The sequence below is a fragment of the Saimiri boliviensis genome, chromosome 10 (assembly GCF_048565385.1).
Source record: "Saimiri boliviensis isolate mSaiBol1 chromosome 10, mSaiBol1.pri, whole genome shotgun sequence".
Classification (NCBI taxonomy): Eukaryota; Metazoa; Chordata; class Mammalia; order Primates; family Cebidae; genus Saimiri; species Saimiri boliviensis.
Window position 1 is genome coordinate 90,249,919 of NC_133458.1, and position 25,497 is coordinate 90,275,415.

The 25,497-nt window shown below is 41.1% G+C and overlaps 1 protein-coding gene across 1 annotated transcript in view; it reads left to right on the forward strand.

Moving 5' to 3' along the window:
* Positions 1-1,615: 1,615 nt before the first annotated feature.
* CCDC126 (coiled-coil domain containing 126) overlaps positions 1,616-25,497 on the forward strand; it is a 44,643-nt gene continuing 20,761 nt past the window's right edge. The window contains exons 1-2 of the mRNA XM_003935126.3: positions 1,616-1,837; positions 11,839-12,222. Coding sequence (XP_003935175.1) covers positions 11,985-12,222 — 238 coding nt within the window. The 5' untranslated portion in view covers positions 1,616-1,837; positions 11,839-11,984. The remainder of the gene's footprint in view (positions 1,838-11,838; positions 12,223-25,497) is intronic.

Here is a 25,497-nt window from a genome sequence, read left to right on the forward strand (position 1 = left end):
CTAAGTAGCTGGGACTATAGGTGCACGCCACCACAACTGGCTTACTTTTTTTTTGGTAGAGATGGGGTTTTACCATGGTCTTGAACTTTGCTGAAGCAATCCACTTGTCTCAGCCTCCCAAAGTGCTGAGATTATAGGCATGCGCCACTGTGTCCAGTCTATAATAAAGCTTGTTTTAGCTGGGTGTGGTGGTGCATGCCTGTAGTCCCAGCTACTCGGGAAGCTGAGGCAGGAGAATTGCTTGAAACTGGAAAGTGGAAGTTTCGGTGAGCCAGGATCACGCCACTGCACTCCAGCCTGGTGATAGAGCAAGACTCTGTCTCAAAAAAAAAAAAAAAAAAAAAAAAAAAAGCTGTTAATCTGGTAGCACAAGTTTTCCTCCTCCCACTCTTTCTCCTTCTCTTTTCTTTCCTTCCTCTTCTTCGTGAACCCTTGTCTTTGCTCTTCCATACAATTTTAAATTGGCTTGTCAATTTTCTCACACATATGCAGAAATTTATTGAGATTTTGCTGGGAATTGCACTGGCTCTGTGGATAAGTTTGGAGAGACTTGGCATTTTTCAATATGAATTGACTCTTCCAATCTATGAACATATTATATCTCTATTTAGGTCTTCTTCAGTGTGTCTTTCAATGTTTTCTTCAGACAGATTTTGCATTTTTTTTGATTGATTTATTCCTAGGTACTTGATATTTGTTTGGAGCTGTTGTAAATGGTATCTTTTTAAAAAATTCTTTTTTTACTGGCGTATATAAATAAATATTGATTTTTTTTAAAACATGATTTTTTGTATCAATTAACCTTGTTAAACTCTTTTATTGTTAACAGTTTATCTGTAGATTGTTTTGGATGTGCCACATACGTAATTTTTTTTTTTTTTTGAGACAAAATTCCACTCTTGTTGCCCAGGCTGAAGTGCAGTGGCACGACATCAGCTCACTGCAACCTCTGCCTTCGAGGTTCAAGCAATTCTCCTGCCGTAGCCTCCCGAGAAGCTGGAATTACAGGCGACCGCCACTTCGCCGGGCTAAGTGCGTATCTGTAGTAGAGACTACGTTTCACCATTTTGGCCAGGCTGGTCTTGAACTGCCGACCTCAGGTGATCCGCCCGCCTTGGCCTCACAAAGTGTTGGTATTACAGGCATGAGCCAACGGCGCCCGGGCTCCACATACATAATTATATCATCTATGAAAAAATAATTTTGTTTCCTTCTATTTAATCTTCAATCTTTTTATTTTTCTTGTCTCACTCCACTGGCTAAGGACCTTCGGCTGCAATAATTGGTATGCTCATCCGTAGCACACTTAATCATCACTAAGCTTTCCCAGCCTCAGGTCAACCGTATTGGGAGGTTGGTTTCTCACTGGAGGTAGCCCTTCTTTAACCGCCTGCAGCGAGTTAAGGCAGAGGGTATGCCTCTGGCGGGCTCATCTTCCAATACGGAAGAGCCCGCCGCCCCTCTCTGGTTGCCGCGCAACGGCGTCGTTCTGATCCGGGGTAGGTGCAGAGCGGCTGGAAGCACGTGCCGCCGCTTCCTCATTCTGATACTACATCTCCCACAATGCCTCGCGCTGCGGGCAGCGGGTCCCCGAGTGCGGGAAGGGCCGGTCGGGAGGCGGAGCGGAAGCCGAGTGCTAGGGACTAGCGGAGTAAAATCTCCACAGTCTGGGAACCAACCTCCTGTCGACTCCCATCCCCCGCCCTTTCTCCATCCCGACCTGGAGCTGCTTCGCCAGTGCGGGACGCAGCTGACGCCCGCTAATCAGCTCTCGCTGCGTCGCCTCGGCTCAGAAGCTCCGTGAGGGCGGCGACCGTGACGGGAAGCCCAAGGCAAGGTAATGAGGAGGGGGCGAGTCCGCCGGCCGGGCCCGCGCCTCTCGCGCAGCCCCTCGGCCCCGGGGGCTGCTCCTCCACCGCCGCGCCCCCGGCTCCGGTCCCCACCATGCCGGGGCCACAGCTGCGGAAACCCGGCTCGGGAACGGGCCGGCAGCCTCCGGCCGCAGCCGGGAAGGCTCTTTGTCCCTTGCTTTGGGCCGCGTCTCTGTCCCTTGGCGTCTGACAGCTGCGGCCCCTCGGCCCGGACGGAGAACGGAGCGTGGCGGGGGCTGCGCGAGCCGAGAGGGGCGGGCTCGGTCCGGGCTGTGGGTTGGAGAGCCCGGGCGGCACAGCATTCACTTCTTTTTCTGTTTTGACAGCCAAGTTCTGTTCTACTTTGGCAGAGAGAGAAAGTCAGATGCCCCTTTTAAACTCTGTCTTCAAAACTCATCTCCTGGGTGACTAGTAAGGATGAACTTAAACTGCTGTGTTGTTGACTTTGGCGGTAATGAGAATGGCTCAGTCAGCCCGGGTTCGAATCCTGCCTGGGTTTTTCTCACTGCCTGCCCTGGTAATCTTGGTTATTTAAGGCTCTCAGCCTGAGTTTTCTCATCCATCAAAACACACTGCTTTAAGTTGTTAGAATGAAAAAATAATAGACCTGTAACGTCATTAGTTCTTCATTTGATGAAGTAACAGACCTATAACGTCATTAGTTCCTCATTTGATGAAAAGATGCTTTGAATGTGACTGAAGTGACCGAAGTGGCCTTTGGACTTGAGTTTTGTGCTTTTCTTTGTGTAATCATTAGCACCTTTGGTTATATGTTCTTCACTTTATACTTTGTTATCCTAAACCTAAGCAAAGGATTCGTTAAAATATGTCATCTTCCTAATTTCTGCTGTTTCAAGATGGCTGAGAATGTTCTTAGGAAATTGATGACTCTGCTTTTCTGTGCATCAGCTTTAGAAATACAAGAATTTATTCACCTCTCCCCTCCCCCTCAGGTGTGTGTGTGTATGTGTCCGCCTGTCCTTCGGGGCTCCTTAGAGGCGCTTAAGTGTTTGTTTCATCAGAGTAGGCATCCAGGTGTTCTGCAGTCCTGTCTCTGGGCTTCACCATATTTACCCTGTGTCAACTTTTTCCTACTTCTCTCTGCACCTTCTCACTGATTAATAATTTCCCTACCTTGGGATTTGTGTTTTCAAGTTGTAGTTTTTGTTCACAAGACACCCTGAATGAATGCATTAAATTTCATCAGGAATGACTTGATACATTTCACGAGTCCCTTTTCACTTTCCGTTGTTCTTGCACTATTTTCTCCTGAATTTGACTGATGTTGGTTATGAGTTTTTCTTCAAGGAAATCTCTATGGCCTTAACTGAAGTTTATTTTTCACTTAAAATATCTGCTCTGTACTGCTTTGAGTTCAAACACTGTTACGCAATATGTGCAGTAACACGTCCTGAGTAAATACTGTTTTAAAATACGAAGTTGTAGAGGGAAAAAGCCAGGGGGCCTGATGAATTGCTAGTGTTACTTCTTCAGTGACAGATTAATTTTTAAAATATATGTGAGGAAGAAAAGGAGAAATCTAATGAATGTATTTTATAAGCATAGCAGAGCCATAGAATAAATAAATGGAAAACTTACTTAAACTGTGGAGACATATGCACATAAAATTTCTGATTCACTCTAAAATGTGTTGCAAAAATACTTGTTTTGAGGAAACTCGATGTTGGTGTTATTTAGTGCAGTGTAGGACAGAGAGTAATGGCTTCGGAAATAGGAGTCCTTAGTTTTGTCCTTGCTCTGTCACTATCTGTGCAACCTTAGATTACTTTGTGGTCCGCAATTTCCTCATCTCTAAAATAGTGAATTGGTCTGATTCCAAGGACTCTTGTAGTTAAGACTTTCAGTAATAAAGGTTTTTAGAGGTTCTTTTTAATGTGGAAACAAAATAGATGTAAACCCTTTTCATCGTTTGTGTTCTTAGTTTTCCTTCTGCTTCAGATATAATTCTTTCAAACTACCTTGAAGGAATGAATACATATAAGAAAACAAGAAAGATGCCAGAAATCAGAATCTCTACTGGCGAGTTACCACTCTCTCAGGAGCTGCACATGTTTACTCTGCATTTTTGACATGCTTTATTCTCTTTTTTCTCTTTATTCTCCCTACTTTATTCTCTTTATTCTCCCTACTCTGTATCTTTTGCGCATAGCCTCTGTACCTATTGTGTCTGATTCTTCATAACTTTATCTTGTCCATCCCCTAACCCAACTTTATTATTTATTTTCATGCCTTCTCCTTCAGCTCCTTCTGCCAATTGTGTGGTTTTCCCTGGGGCCTCTTTGAGGTCAGAGATGCTAGCCTAGTTGGCTGTGGAAGGGCAGGTGGGGTCATGTGGCACAAAGCATGATTGGCCAAGGCCGTGACAGTACATGCTCTGCTATTAAAGTATCTAGGGCTCCATAGTGTGTGTGTATGTATATGTATGTATATACTTTTTTTTTTTTTTTGAGACAGAGTCTTACTCTGTTTCCCAGGCTGGAGTGCAGTGGTGCTGGCTTATTGCATCCTCTACCTGTTGGGATCAAGGAGTTGTACCTCATGCCCAGCTAATTTTTCTAGTTTTAGTAGAGACAGGTTCTCACCATATTGGCCAGGCTGGTCTTGAACTCCTGACCTCAAGTGAGCTATCTGTGTCAGCCTCCCAAATGCCGGGATTACAGGCAATGACCCATGGAGCCTGGACTGCATAGTATATTTTATTTTATTTTGAGACAGAGTCTCACTCTGTCACCAGGCTGGAGTGCAGTGGTGCGATCTCAGCTCAGTGCAACCTCCGCCTCCCAGGTTCAAGCGATTCTTGTGCCTCAGCCACCCAAGTAACTAGGTTTACAGGCATGCACCACCACACCTGGCTAATTTTCGTATTTTTGATAGAGACAGGGTTTCACCATGTTGATCAGGCTGGTCTTGAATGCCTGGCCTCAAGGGATCTGCCTGTCTCAGCCTCCTAAGGTCCTGGGATTACAGGTGTGAGCCACTGTAATCTAAAATATGGCCTGGCCATATTTTAGATTAAACTTTTACTGTAGCATAATGGTTAGTTTTCCTTTTGCCTTAACATTTTCTATTTTTGTCCCTGCCTCATTTTACTGTTTTTCTTTTATCTGTTTTTGTAATGTCCACGTTACAAAATGTTGTCCTCTCTTCCCTCTCCCAAATGTGCCATCTAAAAATGAAATGATAGCTTGACTCTCATATTTCCATATCTTAGCTGGAATTTTACTGTAGTTTCTCTCAAGGCAGTACATTTTATATCTTAGACCTTATTATGGAGTGAATGGGCTGTGTTCTGTGTTAATCCCCCCCATATTAGCCTCAGGCAGTATTACACAGAAAAAATATTTTAGGAATGGCTCTTTTTTTTGGTTTGTTTTTGGAGAGAGCTATTTGAACCTCTGAGCTGTGGTGAACATACTGTGTCTTTTTGTAGTAAATCTATGCCTCTCTAGCTGAAATTCCTTTGGGAACTAATAGGCAGTAGTAGTTCTAGTATGTTTGGCTGAGTGAAAGCTGCTCTTTCTGCTAGTTGCTATTATTGCTGTTGATAGTTACTTTAGCTATAGTTAAAATGGCACAAAATGTAGAGCACCAAATAAATGCAAAAATAAGATTTGAATGAAAGATTTTAAGGTAGTATTAGCCATCTACTTGTGTTTTTAATGTTGCTGTTGCTATGTTTGCATAAAATACAAGGAAGTACTTCATGACAGCCAGTGTGAAATGCAATATTTTAAAAACTTTTTGATAACAATCCGTAGTAAGAGATTTTTTTATATCAAGACTCCATAGATGGCTGGGCATGATGGTGTGCGCCTGTAGTTGGTCCTAGTTATTAGGGAGGTTGCGTTGGGACCAGGAGTTTGAGACTGGCCTGGGCAATGTAGTTAGATCTCATCTCAATACGGAAAAAAAGAGAAGACTCCATAGTTGTTGAACAGTTTTTGCGTAGGCTGGGCTCACTGGCTTACGCCTGTAATCCCAGCACTTTGAGAAGCTGGGGCAGGAAGATCACCTGAGCTTAGGAGTTAGAGACCAGCCTGGGCAAAATAGTGAGACCTTGTCACTGCTAAAAATAAAACTTGTTAAGCGTGGTGGCACACGCCTGTAGTCCCAGCTGCTTAGGAGGCTGAGGTAGGGGTAGGGGACGGGGTATCTCTTGAGTATGGGAGATCAAGGCTTTAGTGAGCTATGACCACTGCATTCTAACCTGGGCAACAGAGCCAGACCTTGTTTCAAATAGCAACAACCAAAAACTGTGTATGCATACGTCTATATATGTAAAAATCAACTGGAAATTTCACAAAATTGGTAGTGTGTACAGTCTACTCTGATGGTTTTATCTTGTGTTTTGAAAAAGTGCTGGTTGCAAACTGTTGATTTTCTTCCCTGCTTTTGAAAAACAGTGGAGTTGGCTAGATGTGCTGGCTCAAGCCTGTAATCCCAGCACTTTGGGAGGCCAAGGCAGGGGGATCATGAGGTCAGGCGTTCGAGACCAGCTTGGCCAATATAGTGAAATGCCATCTGTACTAAGAAAAAAAGTACAAAAGTTAGCTGGGCATGGTGGCATGTAACTGTAGTCCCAGCTACTTGGAAGGCTGAGGCAGAAGAATCGCTTGAACCCAGGAGGCAGAGGTTGCAGTGAGCTGAGTTTGCGCCACTGCACTCCAGTCTGGGTGACAGAGCAAGACTCCATTTCACAAAAAATTAAAAAGAAAGAAAGAAAAACAGTGGAGTCCTGGGCTGAGAGTTTGGATGCCTAATGTTTCTCTGTGTGTTTGACTTTGAGTAGTCATTAATTCTCTTTGTGCCTCATTTTTCTTATCTTTATAATGAGCGTGTTCTAGTTTAAATATTTGCTGATTCTTTGATTTAATTAATTAAATTTTGTGATTCGCTCTGTCACCCATAGCTCATTAAAACCTGGCACTCCTGGGCTTGAGTGGTCCTCCTGCTTCACCCTCCTGAGTAGCTGGGCCTATGGGTGCATACCACCATGCCTGGCTAATTTTTAAATTTTTTTGGTAGTGACTGCGTCTTGCTGTGTTGCCCCGGATTGTGTTGTACTCCTGGCTTCAAGAGGTCCTTCCACCTTGGCCTTGTAAAGTGCTGGGATTATAAGTGTGAACCATCATGTCCAGCCTGTTTTACTTTTCTCTGGAAATAATGTTGGACTAAAGACAAGCACATATCTTTATGTCTCTGGCTAGGGAGAGAGAAACCACTGAAAAATGGCTTAAATATTTGGTTGTTTACTTAGCGTGCTGTTTGGCAGGTAGCATAATAGAGCTTTGAACAGCATGTTTCTCCAAAGATCTTGTAAAGTGGAGTGGACATGTTAATGCCTGTAATAAATATAAAAATTTAGAAAAAAAATTATCCATGTTTGTTTTTCTGTTTTTATATTTCTTAACAGGGAATATCTTGGAGTTTGAAAAATTGTGTTTAAAATGCTTAATACTAGTTTTAAGTAAATGCACTGACAGATGGCTACCTAGACCTTGTTTTATACCTGATCTTGCCACTGCCCCTTTCAGATAAGAGAACACCAATAAGAATGTATTTTTCTTTGTAAATACCACCATATCAGATCATTACTGTTCCCGTATATCACCAAACAGTGGAACTGCCATTTTCATAACACAGGGGAACACATAGCTTTCTTTGCTTGTGGGTTTCCTTCTCTTTACTTTGTATGATTTCTTCAGACCAGGCCATTTCATACTGTGCTTTGGGAGCCCTCCCATTCTCATTTGTTTGTGTTAAGGAAAATAGGAATAAGGAATTCATTGCCTGGTCCCAAAATTCTGATCAGAAAAGGATTCTAAAGGTTTTATTTGGAAGGAAATTAGAACCAGACTTTGTACTTCCTCCTCTTTCTCAAATCAGATATCACTCCCTCATTATTCCTTGACCCCACACCTCATGTAGATGTACCAAGACACATCACCCTTTTTTCTTTCATAGCAATTTATCACAAGCTGATATAAGCATGTTTCTTGATTTGCTTATTTATTGTTCTATTTCTATTAAAGTAGTATCCAGAAAAACAGGAATACTGTCAGTTTTTCATATCTTACTTTACCTTTCATATCTCTGGTTCCTGGCACATGGGAGGTGCTTTGATATTGTGAATGAATTAGTGAACAAATGAATGAGTCAACCAAGTTCTTTCATGCATTAAACGGAACTCCATGTAGTAAAGGTTGTGTTTGAACCTGGCTCTTTATGCACTGTCCCGCTCACCCACTGCCCCCAATTATTTTTTCTGGAAATGTGTTATCATTGTGTTTGCTGATCACGGTAAAGGTCCCTACCTTTAGAAGACCTTGTATTTATCTTTTATCTTTGTTTTACTTTTTTTTTTTTTTTTTTGAGATGTTGTTTCGCTGTTGTGACCCAGGCTGGAGCGCAATGGTGCCTGCCTTCTTGGCTCGTCGCAACCTCCACCTCCCAGGTTCAAGTGATTCTCTTGCTTCAGTCTCCCGAGTAGCTGGGATTATAGGCATGTGCCCCCATCCCATGCCCAGTTAATTTTTTGTATTTTTAGTAGAGATGGGTTTGGTCAGGTTCCATGTTGGTCAGGCTGGTCTCAAACTGCCAACCTCAGGTCATCCACTTGCCTCAGCCTCCTACAGTGCTGGGATTATAGGCATGAGCTACCGTGCTCAGCCTGCTTCATATGTTTTCATCTTCTAGTTTTTTGCCTGTATAAAAACTTAACATATAAGACTTCTGAAATCCTTCTCGTTGCATCTTTATAATACTTTGATTTATGTGAATACAGTTTATTTGAAACTTTAAGAGGCAACTTAATAATTTAGTGAATAGTTCAAGTTAGGCATCTTCAGGATGATTGTCCTAAACTGCCATTTCTATTTTCTGGTTACATCCTTTTAAAGCAAAAAAGAACAAAGCTTCATTTAATACAATTTATTGCGTATTTACAAACACAGTCTTTCTAGTGGAAGTAAGGGAGGTAGTGTGGTGTAGAGAAAACCCTAGACAGTGAGTCAGGACCTGTATTCTGGACCAGTAGGATTTTTCCTGTTAACTGGTTGTTTAATTTTTAGGCAGACACTTAACATCTCTGAGCTTCAGTTTCTTCATCTGAAATGTGAGGGAAATAGATTAGTTTTTTTCTCAGGTTCTTCCAGCCCAGAAAAGGATAATTGAAGATACTTTAATTTACCCCCAAATTTCTATCCTCTGCCACTTTACCCCAAAAATCATTGCAGGGAGGTCACATTGCTGCATGGGAGAAGGTGGGGTTACATTCAGGGATTTGTTTTAAAGTAAACATAAGGCATTTCTCAGTGATTGTTGATTGTTCACTAGACTTTGTGGGGGATGTGGCAGCAGTGTAAGGCGTGTTGTTCTTGCCCATAAGGGACCTGGGACTTAAGGAGACATGGCTTATGCAGATGCTTGGATGATGTGATGTATAAAACTAATTGGTATAAAGTAACATGCTGTGGGCATTAGAAGATCAGTGTGGTAAGGAGGTTTTGAAATCCTTCTATCTGAGGTAGCGTTTAAACAGATATTTTCCTAGTCTCTTTTCAGGCTACTTGGAAGATGAACTGTTCTCATCAGCATCATGCTATTATGTCATCTTTTAGGACTGGGTAATGCTTCAGTAACTTAATCCAGTGAAATTTTCATGTTGTCCACAAATTCTGAGTAGAAACTTTTTCAGGCCTGTAGCCTTTCTGAGAGCTGACTGTATCTAAGAGAATGAGAGGATGTCAGAAAACATGTAAAGAAACATGCTGGGTAAATAAAAATATCATGTAAATGTAAGATATAATTATTACTATCGTATGAAGCAGAGAGAAGACTGGCTGGATTAGGGGAGATATTTTTGCGACTAATGAGAAATAAATTTGGTCTTTGGAGACTTGGTTGTGGAGGCCCATGAGAGCTAATCAAGAGTTTTATTTGCATCTGTGAAGACATTTCTTATATTACCTAACATTATTCAGATTATCAAGAATTAGTAGCATTGTTGCATAAGTGCCTGACACTAATAATAAAGATTAATATTTATTAAGTAGCATGAGATGTCAGTTATTCTTTACCAGTATTAAATAGGTATTGTTGTCCTCGTTATATAAGCAAGGATATCAGGCTTAGGGAGATAAAATAACTTTTTCAAGGTTTTAAAGATAGAATATATATTTTCATATAGAAAATGATAGAGAGTACCTTGTGGCTGGAGGTAGGATAGGAAAGGGAGTGCAACATTTTGAAGAGTTGATATTTGAGCTAAGTACTAAAGGATGAAAAGGAACAGGTTGTAGGGAAAGTACTCCAAGCCAGGGAGTAGCAATTGTATAAACCCTGAGGTCAGAAAGAATTTGATATATTTTCCCTAGTGTGGCTACAGCATGGTGAGCAAGAGGGAAGTGGTATGAGATTAGGACAGAGAGAAATGGGTAGAAGTCCGGTTATGTAGGGCTTGTGCATGTCATAAAGGTTGGTACGAAGTTTGCATGTTAGGTTCTGAGTGCAGTGTGAAACTGTTGAAAGGTTTTTAAGCAGGAGAATGATATGCCTATGTGTGTGTTTGTGTGGTAAAAAGTTATGTAATCTAAAGATTATGTAATCTAAAATTTATCATTTTAGCATTTAAGTTTACAGTTCAGTGACATTTAAGTACATTCACATCATTGTGCAACCATCACTACCATCCATCTCCAGAACTTTTTCATCAGCACCAACTGAAACTCTATACCCATTAGATCATAACTTTCCGTTCTCTTCTTCCATGTTGTAGCATATATCAGAACATCTTTCTTCCTTAGGGCTAAATAATACTCCATTGTATGTGAATACCACATTTTATTTATCTGCTTATCTATTGAGGGACACTTGGGTTATTTCCACCTTTTGGCTGTTATGAATAATGCTGCAGTGACCATTGGCATACACATACCCCTTTGGGTTCCTGCTTTTCTTTTGTGTATATATCCAGAAGTTTAATTCCAGATTACATGATAATCCTATGTTAAGTTTTTGAGGAAATGTCATACTGTCTTCCCCAGCAGCCACGCCATTTTATGTGCCCACCAGCAGAGCAGAAGAGTTTCAGTTTGTTCACATCCTTGCCAACACTTGTTGTTTTCCGTTTTTTTTTTTTTTTAAATAACTATCGTGATGGATGTGAAGTGGTATTTCATAGTAGTTTTAATTTACATTTCCCTGTGATTAATCAGGTTGACCTTTTTTTTTGAGGTGGAGTCTCCGTTTGTCACTCAGGCTGGAGTGCAGTGGCACAATCTTGGCTCACTGCAACTCCACCTCCTGGGTTCAAGCGATTCTCCTGCCTCAGCCTCCTGAGTAGCTGGGATTACAGGTGTCTGCCACCATGCCTGGCTAATTTTTGCATTTTTAGTAGAGATGGGGTTCCATCATGTTGTTCAGGCTGGTCTTGAACTCCTGACCTCAGGTGATCCGCCCGCCTTGGCCTCCCAGAGTGCTGAGATTACAGGCAGGAGCCAATGCATCCAGTCTTCTTTCCTTCTTTCGAACTTTCATTTTGATATTTTTTTCTTTTTTCTTTTCTTTTCTTTTTTTTTTTTGAAGAATAGCTTTTAGGCATTTAGATTGGTGACATGTATTTGAATAGACTGAGATCTCCTATATATCACATTATTAATGTCCATGGTTTTAGTTATAAATGAGAAACCATTTGAAAAGTTTTATGACCATGGTTGCATTTTTTTTCAGGTATTTTCAATGAATTGACATTTATTTCTAGTTTAAACTTTGAAAAGATACATAAACGAGACAGGTAAAAGACTAGAAAGCTTACTTAGTGGTGGAGAAAGTTGTCAAATATATGATATAGTTCCAAATGAAAATTATAAAATATTTGCTTTATTGTTGTCTGCTCTGTTACTGATACAGATTAAGACTAATACTATTTTTCTTCTTAATTTTACAGAGTTAATAGAGTGGATACAACCTTGCCGAAGATGAAGAATATACAATATTGAGGAGATTTTTTTTCTTTTTTCTTTCAAATCCTGATTGTTTTGTGGCTTACCTCAAGTTACCACTTTTCAGTCAAGTCTGTTTGCTTCTTTAGAAATGTTTTTTACAATCTCAAGAAAAAATATGTCCCAGAAATTGAGTTTACTGTTGCTTGTATTTGGACTCATTTGGGGATTGATGTTACTGCACTATACTTTTCAGCAACCAAGACATCAAAGCAGTGTCAAGTTACGTGAGCAAATACTAGACTTAAGCAAAAGATATGTTAAAGCTCTAGCAGAGGAAAATAAGAACACAGTGGATGTCGAGAATGGTGCTTCTATGGCAGGATATGGTAAGATAACCGGAGAATATTTCTAGCCTTCTCCCATTCCCATTTAAAGATGACTGTGGAAATTGAACTTATGACTTCATGCATAGGTCTTTGCAAAGTGATTTTTTTCTTGACTTTTTATTACGAAAATTTCAAATGTACTAAAAAATAGAGATATTATGATAAATACTTACATATTCATCACCCAGACTTAACAACAACAACAAAAAAGACCTTCTTGGACATAATACAATATCATTTTCATACCTAGTTTATGTTTAAATTCTCCTGATTATCCCAATGTAAGCCATTAATTGTTTAGCATTTATTAATTCCTGAGAAGCAGGATTTGCCTATGTCTCCAGTATTGGTTATTGCTAATTGCTATTCTCCCTTTTACATTACTGGGTTCTGCTGTTTTTTAAGTTTCTTATGCTGTGCTCTTCCTATCCTTTAAGGCAACATTTGTTTTAATTTAATTGTTGAAGAATATTTAAATTATAGAAATTGTGGCATTTCATTGCTAGATATATATCACTTCAAAAAAATGTATCTTGGAGGCCGCATGCAGTGGCTCATGCCTTAATCCCAACACTTTGGGAGGCCGAGGTGGGCAGTTCAGGAGGTCAGGAGATTGAGACCATCCTGGCTAACACGGTAAAACCCTGTCTCTACTGAAAATAATAAAAAAAAATTAGCTGGATGTGGTGGCACATGTCTGTAGTCCCAGCTACTTGGGAGGCCGAGGCAGGCGAATTGCTAGGACCTGGGAGGCGGAGGTTGCAGTGAGCCAAGATTGTGCCACTGCACTCCAGCCTGGGTGACAGAGTGAGTCTCTTGTCATAAAAAAATTTAAAAAACATGTATCGTGGCCTGGTATTGATGGCTCATCCCTATAATCTCAGTACTTTGTGGGGCTGAGGTCAGAGGATTGCTTGAGCCCAGGAGTTCGAGACTAGTCTAGGCAACATAGTGAGACCGCTATTAAAAATACAAGAAAGTTAGCTGGGTGTGGTGGTGGGCACCTGTAATCCCAACTACTCAGGAGGCCAAGGCAGGAGAATTGCTTGAACCTGGGAGGCAGAGGTTGTGGTGAGCTGAGATCATGCCACTGTACTCCAACTTGAGTGACAGAGCAAGACTTCATCTCAAAAAAAAAAAAGAAAAAATTAGCCAGGCATGGTGATATACGCCTGTAGTCTTAGCTAGTTGGAAGGCTAGGAGGGAGGGTGGCTTGAGCCCAGGAAGTCAAGAATACAGTGAACCATGTTTGCACCACTGTACTCCAGCCTAGGCAAGAGAGTGAGACCCCATCTCTTAAAAATATATGTCTTAAAAAATGACCTTCTAAGACTGGGTGTGGTGGCTCACGCCTGTAATCCCAGCACTTTGGGAGGCCGAGGCAGGGGTATTGCCTGAGATCAAGAGTTTGGGACCAACCTGACCAACATGGAGAAACCTCGTCTCTACTGAAAATACAAAAATTGGCTGGGCATGGTTTTGCATGCCTGTAATCCCAGCTACTCAGGAGGCTGAGGCAGGAGAATCACTTGAACCCAGGAGACAGAGGTTGTGGTGAGCGGAGATTGCGACTTTGCATTCCAGCCTGGGCGACAAGAGTGAGAATCTGTCTCAAAGAAAAAAAAAAAGAGCTTCTTGGCCATAATATAATACCATTGTCATACCTAGGTATATTTAAATTCTCCTTATTATCCCATTGTACGCCATCAATTGTATAGCATTTATTAATTCCTAAGAAGCAGGATTTGCCTATATCTCCAGTACTGTTTATTGCTATTCTCCCTTTCACATTACTAGGTCCTGCTGTGTTTTAAGTTTCTTATGCTGTGTTCTTTCTTTCCTTTGAGACTTAAAATGGAGAGAACAGATAGTATGGTTCTTTCTGAAACAATGTATATACATGAATGTGTGGACATTTTCTCTCTTTCAGTTTCATTTGTTTAATTAAAAGTTATGGCTGGGCATGGTGACTTACACCTGTGATCCCAGCATTTTGGGAGGCCGAGGTAGGTAAATTGCTTGAATCCAGGAGTTTGAGACCAGCCTGGGAAACATGGTGAAACTATTTCTCTACCGAAAATAAAAAAGTTAGCTGGGTGTGGTGTTGTGTGCTTATACTCCCAGCTACTTGGGAGGTTCAGGTGGGACAACTGTTTGAGCCTGGGAGGTTGAGGCTGCAGTGAGGTGTGATCCTATGCCACTGCACCTGGGTGACAGAGTGAGACCCTGTCTGAAAAAAAAAAGTTATACCTGCATGTATTTAACTAGTCAAAGTGTGTTATGATTCCTGGAATGAAAAAGGGCAGCTTTTCCCACTCCCAAAAGTCCTCAAATCTCCTGTTCTTTAGAGCCACCCATTTAAAATTTTCATTTCATTTTTTGGGTGATTATTTCTATATCCAAATAATAAGCTCTGTGAAGTACTTTTCGATTTTTCAGTTTTAGGTGTTACCTATTAACTTCTCACCATGCAAGGTGAGAGTTTAGCTTTCTTTTTCACCTAAACCTGCATTCCATCCACCCCCCAGGCTGTTGTCACATCCATATACTTCTCGTCTGTCCATTTTTCCATCATAATTTTGTTTAGAATAATATTCAGTATTAATAGGTTACATACTATTATGACCATGTTGATAGTATTCATTATTGAGCCAGGTAAATGCATACCTCAGAGATACTGTGGATTCTGTTCCAAACCATGCAATGAAGTGAGTATTACAATAAGCAAGTCACACAGATCTTTTAGTTTTCCAATGCATATAAAAGTTAACTTTACATTATACAGTAATCTGGTAAGTGTGCAGTACCATTATGTCTTAAGCAATGTACATACATTAATTAAAAACACTTTATTGCTAAAATATGCCGACAATCATCTGAGCCCTTAAGCAAGTCATAATCCTTTTGCTGGTGGAGGATCTTGCTTTGATGTCAAAGGTTGCTGACTGATCAGGGTGGCAGTTGCTGAAGGTTGGGGTGGCTGTGGCAATCTCATAAAGTGAGGCAACAATGAAATTTGCCACATTGATGGACTCTTTTTTTCATGAAAGATTTTTTTTGTAGCATGGATTATTGTATAGCATTTTACCTGTAGTAGAACTTCTTTCAAAATTGGAGTCAATCCACATAGACCTTACTGCTGCTTTATCAATAAAGTTTATATAATTATTCTAAATCCTTTGTTGTCATTTCAACAGTGTCCACAGCATCTTCAGTAGATTCCATCTCAAAAAACTACTTTTTTCGCTCTTCCTTAAGAGGGAACTCCTTGTCTGTTCAAGTCTTATCATGAGAATGCAGCAATTCAGTCTGATTTTCAGGCTCCACTTTTAATTCTGCGATTACTTCCTCCTTCCTCCACTGAAGTCTTGAATTCCTCAAAGTCATCCATGAGGGTTGGAATCACCTTCTAATTCATTCATTCATTCCAGTGAATGTTGACATTTTTACTTCCTTTTGTGAATCATGAATGTTATTAATGGTATCTATAATGGTGAATCCTTTCCAGAAGGCTTTCAGTTTACTTTGTTCAGACCTGTCAGCTCTAGCCTTATGAAATGTATTTTTTTTTTTTTTGAGACAGAGTTTCGCTCTTGTTACCCAGGCTGGAGTGCAATGGCGCGATCTCGGCTCACCACAACCTCCGCCTCCTGGGTTCAGGCAGTTCTCCTGCCTCAGCCTCCTGAGTAGCTGGGACTACAGGCACGCGCCACCATGCCCAGCTAATTTTTTGTATTTTTAGTAGAGACGGGGTTTCACCATGTTGACCAGGATGGTCTCGATCTCTTGACCTCGTGATCCACCTGCCTCGGCCTCCCAAAGTGCTGGGATTACAGGCTTGAGCCACTGCGCCTGGCCGTGAAATGTATTTCTTAAATAATAAGACCTGAAAGTTCAAATGACGCTTTTATCCATGGGCAGGAGAATGGATGTTGTGTTAGCAGCCATGAAAACGTTTATCTCATTGTACATCATCCTCAGAGCTCTTGGGTGACTGGGCACACTGTCATTGAGCAGTAATATTTTGTAAGGAATCCTTTCTTCTGAACAGTGGGTCTCAACAGTAGGTCTCAGTGGGCTTAAAATGTTTGGTAACTCATTCTTTAAACATGTTGTCATCCAGGCTTTGTTGTTCCATTTATAGAGCACAGGCAGAATAGATTTAGCATAATTCATAAGGGCTCTAGAATTTTCAACATGGTAAATTGAGTATTGGCTTCAACTTTAAGTCACCAGCTGCATTACCCGCTAACAAGAAAGTCGCCTGTTCTTTGAAGCTTTGAAGCCAGGCATTGACTTCTCCTCACTAGCTATGAAAATCATAGATGGCATCTTCCTATAGAAGACTGTTTTGTCTACAATGAACATTTGTTATTTAGTGCAGCTACCTTCAACAGTTATCTTAGCTAGGTCTTCTAGGTAATTTGCTGCAACTTCTCCATTAACACTTGCTGCTTCACCTTGCACTTGAATCTTATGGAGATGGCCTTTTTTTTTTTAATTGCATTTTAGGTTTTGGGATATATGTGAAGAACGTGCAAGATTGTTGCATAGGTACACACATGGCAGTGTGATTTGCTGCCTTCCTCCCCTTCACCTATATCTGGCATTTTTCCCATGCTGTCTCTCCCCAACTCCCCACCCCCTGCTGTCCCTCCTCTATTTCCCCCAAACAGACCCAAGTTTGTGATGCTTCCCTCCCTGTGTCCATATGTTCTCATTGTTCAACACCTGCCTATGAGTGAGAACATGTGGTGTTTGATTTTCTGTTCTTGTGTCAGTTTGCTGAGAATGATGGTTTCCAGGTTCATCCATGTCCCTACAGAGGACATGAACTCATTATTTTTGATGGCTGCATAATATTCTATGGTGTATATGTGCCACATTTTCCCTATCCAGTCTATCATCGATGGGCATTTGGGTTGGTTCCAGGTCTTTGCTATTGTAAACGGTGCTGCAGTGAACATTCGTGTGCATATGTCCTTATAGTAGAATGATTTATAATCCTTTGGATATGTACCCAGTAATGGGATTGCTGGGTCAAATGGAATTTCTATTTCTAGGTCCTTGAGGAATCACCAGACTGTCTTCCACAATAGTTGAACTAATTTACATTCCCAGTTTAAAAGTGTTCTATTTCTCTACATCCTCTCCAGCATCTGTTGTCTCTAGATTTTTTAATGATCGCTGTTCTAACTGGCGTGAGATGGTATCTCAATGTAGTTTTGATTTGCATTTCTCTAATGACCAGTGATGATGAGCATTTTTTCATATGTTTGTTGGCCTCATGTATGTCTTCTTTGGTAAGGTGTCTGTTCATATCCTTTGCCCACTTTTGAATGGGCTTGTTTGTTTTTTTCTGGTAAATCTGTTTTAGTTCTTTGTAGATTCTGGAGATTAGCCCTTTGTCAAATGGGTAGACTGCAAAATTTTTTTCCCATTCTGTTGGTTGCCGATTCACTCTAATGACTATTTCTTTTGCTGTGCTGTAGCTGTGGCATTTGATTAGGTCCCATTTGTCTATTTTGGCTTTTGTTGCCAGTGCTTTTGGTGTTTTGGTCATGAAGTCCCTGCCTATGCCTATGTCCTAAATGGTTTTGCCTAGATTTTCTTCTAGGGCTTTTATGGTGTTAGGTCTTATGTTTAAGTCGTTAATTCATCTGGAGTTAATTTTAATGTAAGGTGTCTGGAAGTTGTCTAGTTTCTGCTTTCTGCGCATGGCTAGCCAGTTTTCCCAACACCATTTATTAAACAGGGAATCCTTTCCCCATTGCCTGTTTTTGTCAGGTTTGTCAAAGATTGGATGGTTGTAGATATGTTGTGTTGCCTCCGAGGCCTCTGTTCTGTTCCATTGGTCTGTATCTCCGTTTTGGAACCAGTACAATGCTGTTTTGATTACTGTAGCCTTGTAGTATAGTTTGAAGTCCAGTAGTGTGATGCCTCCCACTTTGTTCTTTTTGCTTAGAATTGACTTGACTATACGGGCTCTCTTTTGGTTCCATATGAAGTTTAAGGTGGTTTTTTCCCTTGATGGGGATAGCGTTGAATCTGTAAATTACTTTGGGCAGTATGGCTATTTTCATGATATTGATTCTTCCTAACCATGAATATGGAATGTTTCTCCATTTGTTTGTGTCCTCTCTTATTTAGTTGAGCAGTGGTTTGTAGTTCTCCTTGAAGAGGTCCTTTACGTTCCTTGTTAGCTCTATTCCTAGGTATTTTATTCTCTTTGTAGCAATTGTGAATGGCAGTTCATTCTTGATCTGGCTCTCTTTAAGTCTGTTACTGGTGTATAGGAATGCTTGTGATTATTGCACATTGATTTTGTATCCTGAGACTTTACTGAAGTTGCTTATCAGTTTCAGGAGATTTTGGGCTGAAATGATGGGATCTTCTAGATATAAAATCATGTCATCTGCAAATAGAGACAATTTGACGTCCTCCTTTCCTATTTGAATACCCTTTATTTCTTTTTCTTGCCTGATTTTTCTGGCTAGAACTTCCAATACTTTATTGAATAGGAGGGGTTAGAGAGGGCATCCTTGTCTAGTGCCACATTTCAAAGGGACTGCTTTCAGTTTTTGCCCATTCAGTATGATATTGGCTGTTGGTTTGTCATCAGTAGCTTTTATTATTTTGAAATACGTTCAGTCAATACCTAATTTATTGAGGGTTTATAGCATGAAGGGCCGTTGAATTTTGTCAAAGGCCTTCTCTGCATCATTTGAGATAATCATGTGGTTTTTGTCGTTGGTTCTGTTTATGTGGAGAATTATGTTTATAGACTTGCGTATGTTGAACCAGCCTTGCGTCCCCGGGATGAAGCCTACTTGATCATGGTGGATAAGCTTTTTGATGTGCTGTTGCAATCGGCTTGCCAGTATTTTATTGAAGATTTTTGCATCTATGTTAATCATGGATATTGGTCTGAAGTTTTCTTTTCTTGCTGAGTCTCTGCCGGGTTTTGATATCAGGATGATGTTGGTCTCATAAAATGATTTGGGAAGGATTCTGTCTTTTTGGATTATTTGCAATAGTTTCAGAAGGAGTGGTACCAGCTCCTCTTTGTATGTCTGGTAGAATTCGGCTGTGAACCCATCTGGACCTGGGCTTTTTTTGGGTGTTAGGCTCTTAATTGCTGCCTCAACTTCAGACCTTGTTATTGGTGTATTCAGGGTTTGGACGTCTTCCTGGTTTAGGCTTGGGAGGATGCAAGTATCCAGGAATTTAACCATTTCTTCCAGGTTTACTAGTTTATGTGCATAGCGTTATTTGTAATAATCTCTGATGATGGTTTGAATTTCTGTGGAATCTGTGGTGATATCCCCTTTATCGTTTTTTATTGCATCTATTTATTTTCTCTTTTCTTTTTTGTTAACTGGCTAGTGGTCTATCTATTTTGCTGATCTTTTTGAAAAACCAGATTCTGGATTTACTGATTTTTTTGAAGGGTTTTTTGTGTCTCTGTCTTCCTCAGTTCTGCTCTGATCTTAGTTATTTCTTGTCTTCTGCTAGCTTTTGAGTTTTTTGATCTTGCTCCTCTATCTCTTTCAATTTTGACGATAGGGTTTTAATTTTAGATCTCTCCTTGCTTCTCATGTGGGCATTTATTGCTATATATTTTCCTCTAGAGACTGCTTTAAATGTGTCCCAGAGATTCTGGTATGTTGTGTCTTTGTTTTCATCGGTTTTGAAGAACATCTTTATTTCTGCCTTCATTTCATTGTTTATCCAGTCAATATTCAAGAGCAAGTTGTTCAGTTTCCATGAAGCTGTGTGGTTCTGAGTTAGTTTCTGAATTCTGAGTTCTAACTTGATTGCACTGTGGTCTGAGAGACTGTTTGTTATAATTTCCGTTCTTTTGCATTTGCTGAGGAGTGATTTACTTCTAATTATGTGGTCAGTTTTAGAGTAGGTGTGATGTGGTGCTGAGAAGAATGTATATTCTGTGGATTTGGGGTGGAGAGTTCTGTAAATGTCTATTAGGTTTGCTTCTTCCAGGTCTGAGGTCAAGTCCTGTATATCCTTGTTAATTTTCTGTCTTGTTGATCTGTCTAATATTGACAGTGGGGTGTTAAAGTCTTCCACTATTATTATGTGGGAGTCTAAGTCTCTTTGTAAGTCATTAAGAACTTACCTTATGTATCTGGGTGCTCCTGTATTCGGTTTATATATATTTAGGATCGTTATCTCTTCTTGTTGAATTGATCCTTTTACCGTTATGTAATGTCCTTCCTTGTCTCTTTTGATCTTTGTTGCTTTAAAGTCTATTTTATCAGAGATGACAATTGCAACTCTTGCTTTTTTTTTTGCTCTCCCTTTGCTTGGTAAATCTTCCTCCATCCCTTTATTTTGAGCCTTTGTGTATCCTTGCATGTGAGATGGGTTTCCTGGATACAGCACACTGACAGGTTTTGGCTTTTTATCCAATTTGCCAGTCTGTGTCTTTTGATTGGGGCATTTAGCCTATTTACATTTAAGGTTAATATTGTTACATGTGAATTTGATTCTGCCATTTTGATGCTAGCTGGCTGTTTTGCCCATTAGTTGATGCAGTTTCTTCATTGTGTCGATGCTCTTTGCCATTTGATATGTTTTTGGAGTGGCTGGTACTGGTTGTTCCTTTCTATGTTTAGTGCCTCTTTCAGGAGCTCTTGTAAAGCAGACCTGGTGGTGATGAAATCTCTGAATACTTGCTTGTTTGTAAAGGATTTTATTTTTCCTTCACTTATGAAGCTTAGTTTGGCTGGATATGAAACTCTGGGTTGAAATTTCTTTTCTTTAAGGATGTTGAATATTGGCCGCTACTCTCTTCTAGCTTGTAGGGTTTCTGCTGAGAGATCTGCTGTGAGTCTGTTGGGCTTCCCTTTGTGGGTAACCCGACCTTTCTCTCTGGCTGCCCTTAGCATTTTCTCCTTCATTTCAACCCTGGTGAATCTGACAATTATGTGCCTTGGGGTTACTCTTCTTGAGGAATATCTTTGTGGTGTTCTCTGTATTTCCTGGACTTGAATATTGGCCTGCCTTGCTAGGTTGGGGAAGTTTTCCTGGATAATATCCTGAAGAGTATTTTCCAGCTTGGATTCATTCTCTCTGTCACATTCAGGTACACCTATCAAAGTAGATTAGGTCTTTTCACATAGTCCCATATTTCTTGGAGACTTTGTTCATTCCTTTTTAACCTTTCTTCTCTCAATCTTGCCTTCTCATTTTATTTCATTGAGTTGATCTTCGACCTCTGATATCCTTTCTTCTGCTTGGTCGGTTCGGCTGTTGAAACTTTTGTATGCTTCGCGAAGTTCTCGTGTTGTGTTTTTCAGCTCCATCAATTCACTTATATTCCTCTCTAAGTTGTCTATTCTTGTTAGCATTTTGTCAAATCTTTTAGTTTCTTAGTTTCTTTGCATTGGGTTAGAACATGTTCTTTTAGCTCACAGAAGTTTCTTATTACCCACCTTCTGAAGTCTGATTCTGTCATTACATCACACTCATTCTGCATCCAGCCTTGTTTCTTTACTGGTGAGGAGTTGTGATCCCTTGGAGGAGGAGAGATGTTCTGGTTTCGGGTGTTTTCATCCTTTTTGCACTGGTTTCTTCTTATCTTTGTGGATTTATCCACCTGTCGTCTTTGTAGTTGTTGACTTTCAGATTGGGTCTCTGAATGGATGTCCAGTTTGTTGATGATGAAGTTATTTCTTTCTGTTCTTAGTTTTCCTTCTAACAGTCAGGCCCCTCTGCTGTAGGACTGCTGAGGTCCACTCCAGGCTCTGCTTGCCTGGGGATCACCTGCAGTGGCTGCCAAACAGTAAGGGTTGCTGCCAGTTTCTTTTTCTGCTATCTTTGCCCCAGAAGGATACCTGCCAGATGTCAGTCAGAGCTCTCCTTTATGAGGTGACTCTGGATATACGGGGGTCAGGGAGCTGCTTGAGGAGACAGTCTGTCCTTTATAGGAGCTCAGGTGCTGAACTATGAGCTCTGTTGTTCATTCAGAGCTGCTGGGCAGGTACGTTTAAGTCTGCTTCAGTAGAACTCATAAACCCCTTTTTTCCCCAGGTGCTCTGTCCTGTGGAGTTAGGGCTTTATTTATGATTTTCCTTTGTGCTGCTGCCTTTTTTTCAGAGCTGCCCTGCCCAGCAAGGAGGCAGCCTAGTCACTGTCTGCCTGCAGAGGCTTTGCTGAGCTGCTGTGGGCTCTGCCCAGCTGCTGTGTGAACTTCCCTGCAGTCCTGTTTATGCGAGTGTAGTTAGAACTGCCTTGGCAAAGCCGGCCCACCTCTGTAATGGCGGACTCTCTCTGTAATGGCAGGTTGCCTTGGCAATGGCAGGCTGCCTCAGCAATGGCGGACTACCTCCATAGAGGTGGAGTGCCTTGGTAATGGCGGCCACCCCTCCCCCACAGAACTGGACCTTCCTGGGTTCAGCTGTACTTGTTGTGAAACTCTCAACCCAGAGCATTTCCAATTGCTGTTTTTTTGTGGAGGTGGGACCAGCCGAGCCTGATCACATGGCTCCCTGCCTCAGAGCCTTTTTTTTAGTTGAATGGTCGACTCTCTCCCAGGTGTTCCAGTCGCCTGTTGAAAAGGCGCTGGGATCTGTGTGATTTCCTGTGTGGCGACCCACTGTGCTGGCTGAAACAGCCACACTGAGATTCGTGGCGCTTTTTTACCTGGGAATCTCCTGGCCTGGCTCCCTGTTTTAGTCCCCTTTTTAATCAGATGAATGGGCAACTCTGCCTTCCCGGAGCTCCAATTGCCAGCTAAAAGGGCGCCCAGACCCGTGTATTTTGTATGGGAAAACTGCTGCACCAGGGCGCTGGCAAAACAGCCATGCCGGCCAAGGCAGCCGTGCTGGTGACCCATGGGGCTCCTCCGCCTGGGAATCTCCTGGTCTGTGGGCAATAAAAATCCATCTGGAAATGTGTCATCCACTCACCCTCTGTGCTTTCACTGGGAGCTGCAATCCTGAGCTGCTCCTAATCGGCTGTCTTGGATCGGAACCTCAATGGCCTTTTTTCTTAAACCTCAAAAGCAACCTCTGTTAGCTTCCAACTTTTCTTCTGCAGGTTCTTAACCTCTCATAGTCTTCATAGAATTTAAGAGAGTTAGGGTCTTTTTTTTTTTTTTGAGACGGAGTTTTGCTCTTGTTACCCAGGCTGGAGTGCAATGGCACGATCTCGGCTCACCGCAACCTCCGCCTCCTGGGTTCAGGCAATTCTCCTGCCTCAGCCTCCTGAGTAGCCGGGATTACAGGCACGCGCCACCATGCCCAGCTAATTTTTTGTATTTTCATTAGAGACGGGGTTTCACCATGTCGACCAGGATGGTCTCGATCTCTTGACCTCGCGACCCACCCACCTTGGCCTCCCAAAGTGCTGGGATTACAGGCTTTGGCTTAAGAGAATGTTGTGGCTGATTTGATGTTTTATCCAGACCACTCAAACTTTCTTAATAAAGGTGTTTTTCTTTCTTATTCATGTGTTCCCTGGAGTGGCACTTTTAATTCTCTTCAAGACCTTTTCCTTTGCAGTCACAACTTGGCTGTTTGGCACAAGGCCTAGCTTTCTGCCTGTCTCAGCTTTCACCATGCCTTCCTCACTAAATGTAATCATTTATAGCTTTTAGTTAAAATGAGAGACAAGGGACTCTTCCTTACACATGAACACTTAGAGACCATTGTACGTTTATTAATTGGCCTCATTTCAATATTGTTGTGTTTAAGGGAATAGGGAGGCCTGAAGAGAGGGAGAGAGACAGGGGAAAGGCCAGTTGGTGCAGTGGTCAGAACACAAGTAACGTTTATCAATTAAGTCTGCTGTCTTATGTGGGTACAATTCAAGGTGCCCCAAAACTGTGTCACTAGTAACATCAACAATTGCTATCAGATCACCATAGCAGATACAAGAAAAATAAAAAAGTGAAATCTGATGAGAATTATCGAAATGTGACAGAGACCTAAAGTGAGCACATATTGTTAGGCAGTACCAGTAGACGTGCTCCATGCAGAGTTGCTGTAAACATTCATTTGTAAAAATGCAGTATCTGCAAAGTGAAGTGCAATAAAACAATGTATTCCTCTATTACATTATGGTTACTTTCCTATAAACTTTTTCACTCTATAGCTAATAAGTATTGATTTTTGTTTCTTTGCCTCGTTTTCTACTGCATCTGCCTACAGTTGCTTAAATATTCTCCTAGCATATTTAGACATATTAGGTATCTTAGCACATTATTTATAGTGAAGAAATCTTTCCTGATGCCTTCCAATTGACTCTGGCCTGGACGGTTTGCTCTCTAGGATTGCAGCAGTGAATTGTTTTAGAATCACAATTTGTCATTGTCATGTAGATTTATTTCTCTCTCATACTGGATCTCCTGTTCTCTAGAAATTTTTAAGCTTCGTGTTTATTAGTTATCCCCTGATTTTAGGAGAACAGATCTTCTGGTAGTTTCCTGAGAAAGATGCAGACAGGAAAATGTTTGGAGTTCTTGTATATCTGAAAAGATCTTTTCCCCCCTCAGCCTTCGTACTCCATTGTAAGTTTGGCTGGGTGTAGAATCCTAGGCTGGAAATAATTTCCCTTGAGATTTTAAAGGCTCTGCTTTGTTCTATTCCTCATCCACCTAGGTCCCAGTGTTCTTTTTGAGAAGCTGATGCTGTTCTTTATCCTTTTTATGTGACCTAAGTTTTATAAGCTTTTAGGTCTTTGTCCATTCTAAAATTTCTGAATGATGTGACTGGGTATGAGTCTCTTTTATACATGTGTTGGGCCCTCAGTGGAACATCCTGCAATTTATATCATTCAATGCTAGGATATTTTCTTAATTTATGAATTGAATTTCTTTCTGTGTTTTTTCATTAACTCTTTCTGGCATTCTGTTATTCAGCATTTGGGCTTTCTGAATTGTTGTCCTATAGTTTTCCCTCATTTATTTTCCATTTCTGTCTTTTTACGTCCTTTATAGAGAGGATTATCTTAGCTTTATTTTCCAGATCTTTATGGAGTTTTTCATTTCATGTAATATTTTTAATTTCTAAGATCTGTCTGTTGGGCTAGGTGTGGTGGCTCATGCCTGTAATCCCAGCACTTTGGGAGTCCGAGGTGGGTGGATCACTTGAGATTAAGAGTTTGAGACCAGCCTGGCCAACATGGTGAAACCTTGTCTCTACTGAAAATACAAAAATTACCTGGGCATGGTGGCACATGCCTGTAATCCCAGTTACTTGGGAGGCTGAGGCAGGAGAATCAGTGGAACCCAGGAGGTGGAGGTTGCGGCGA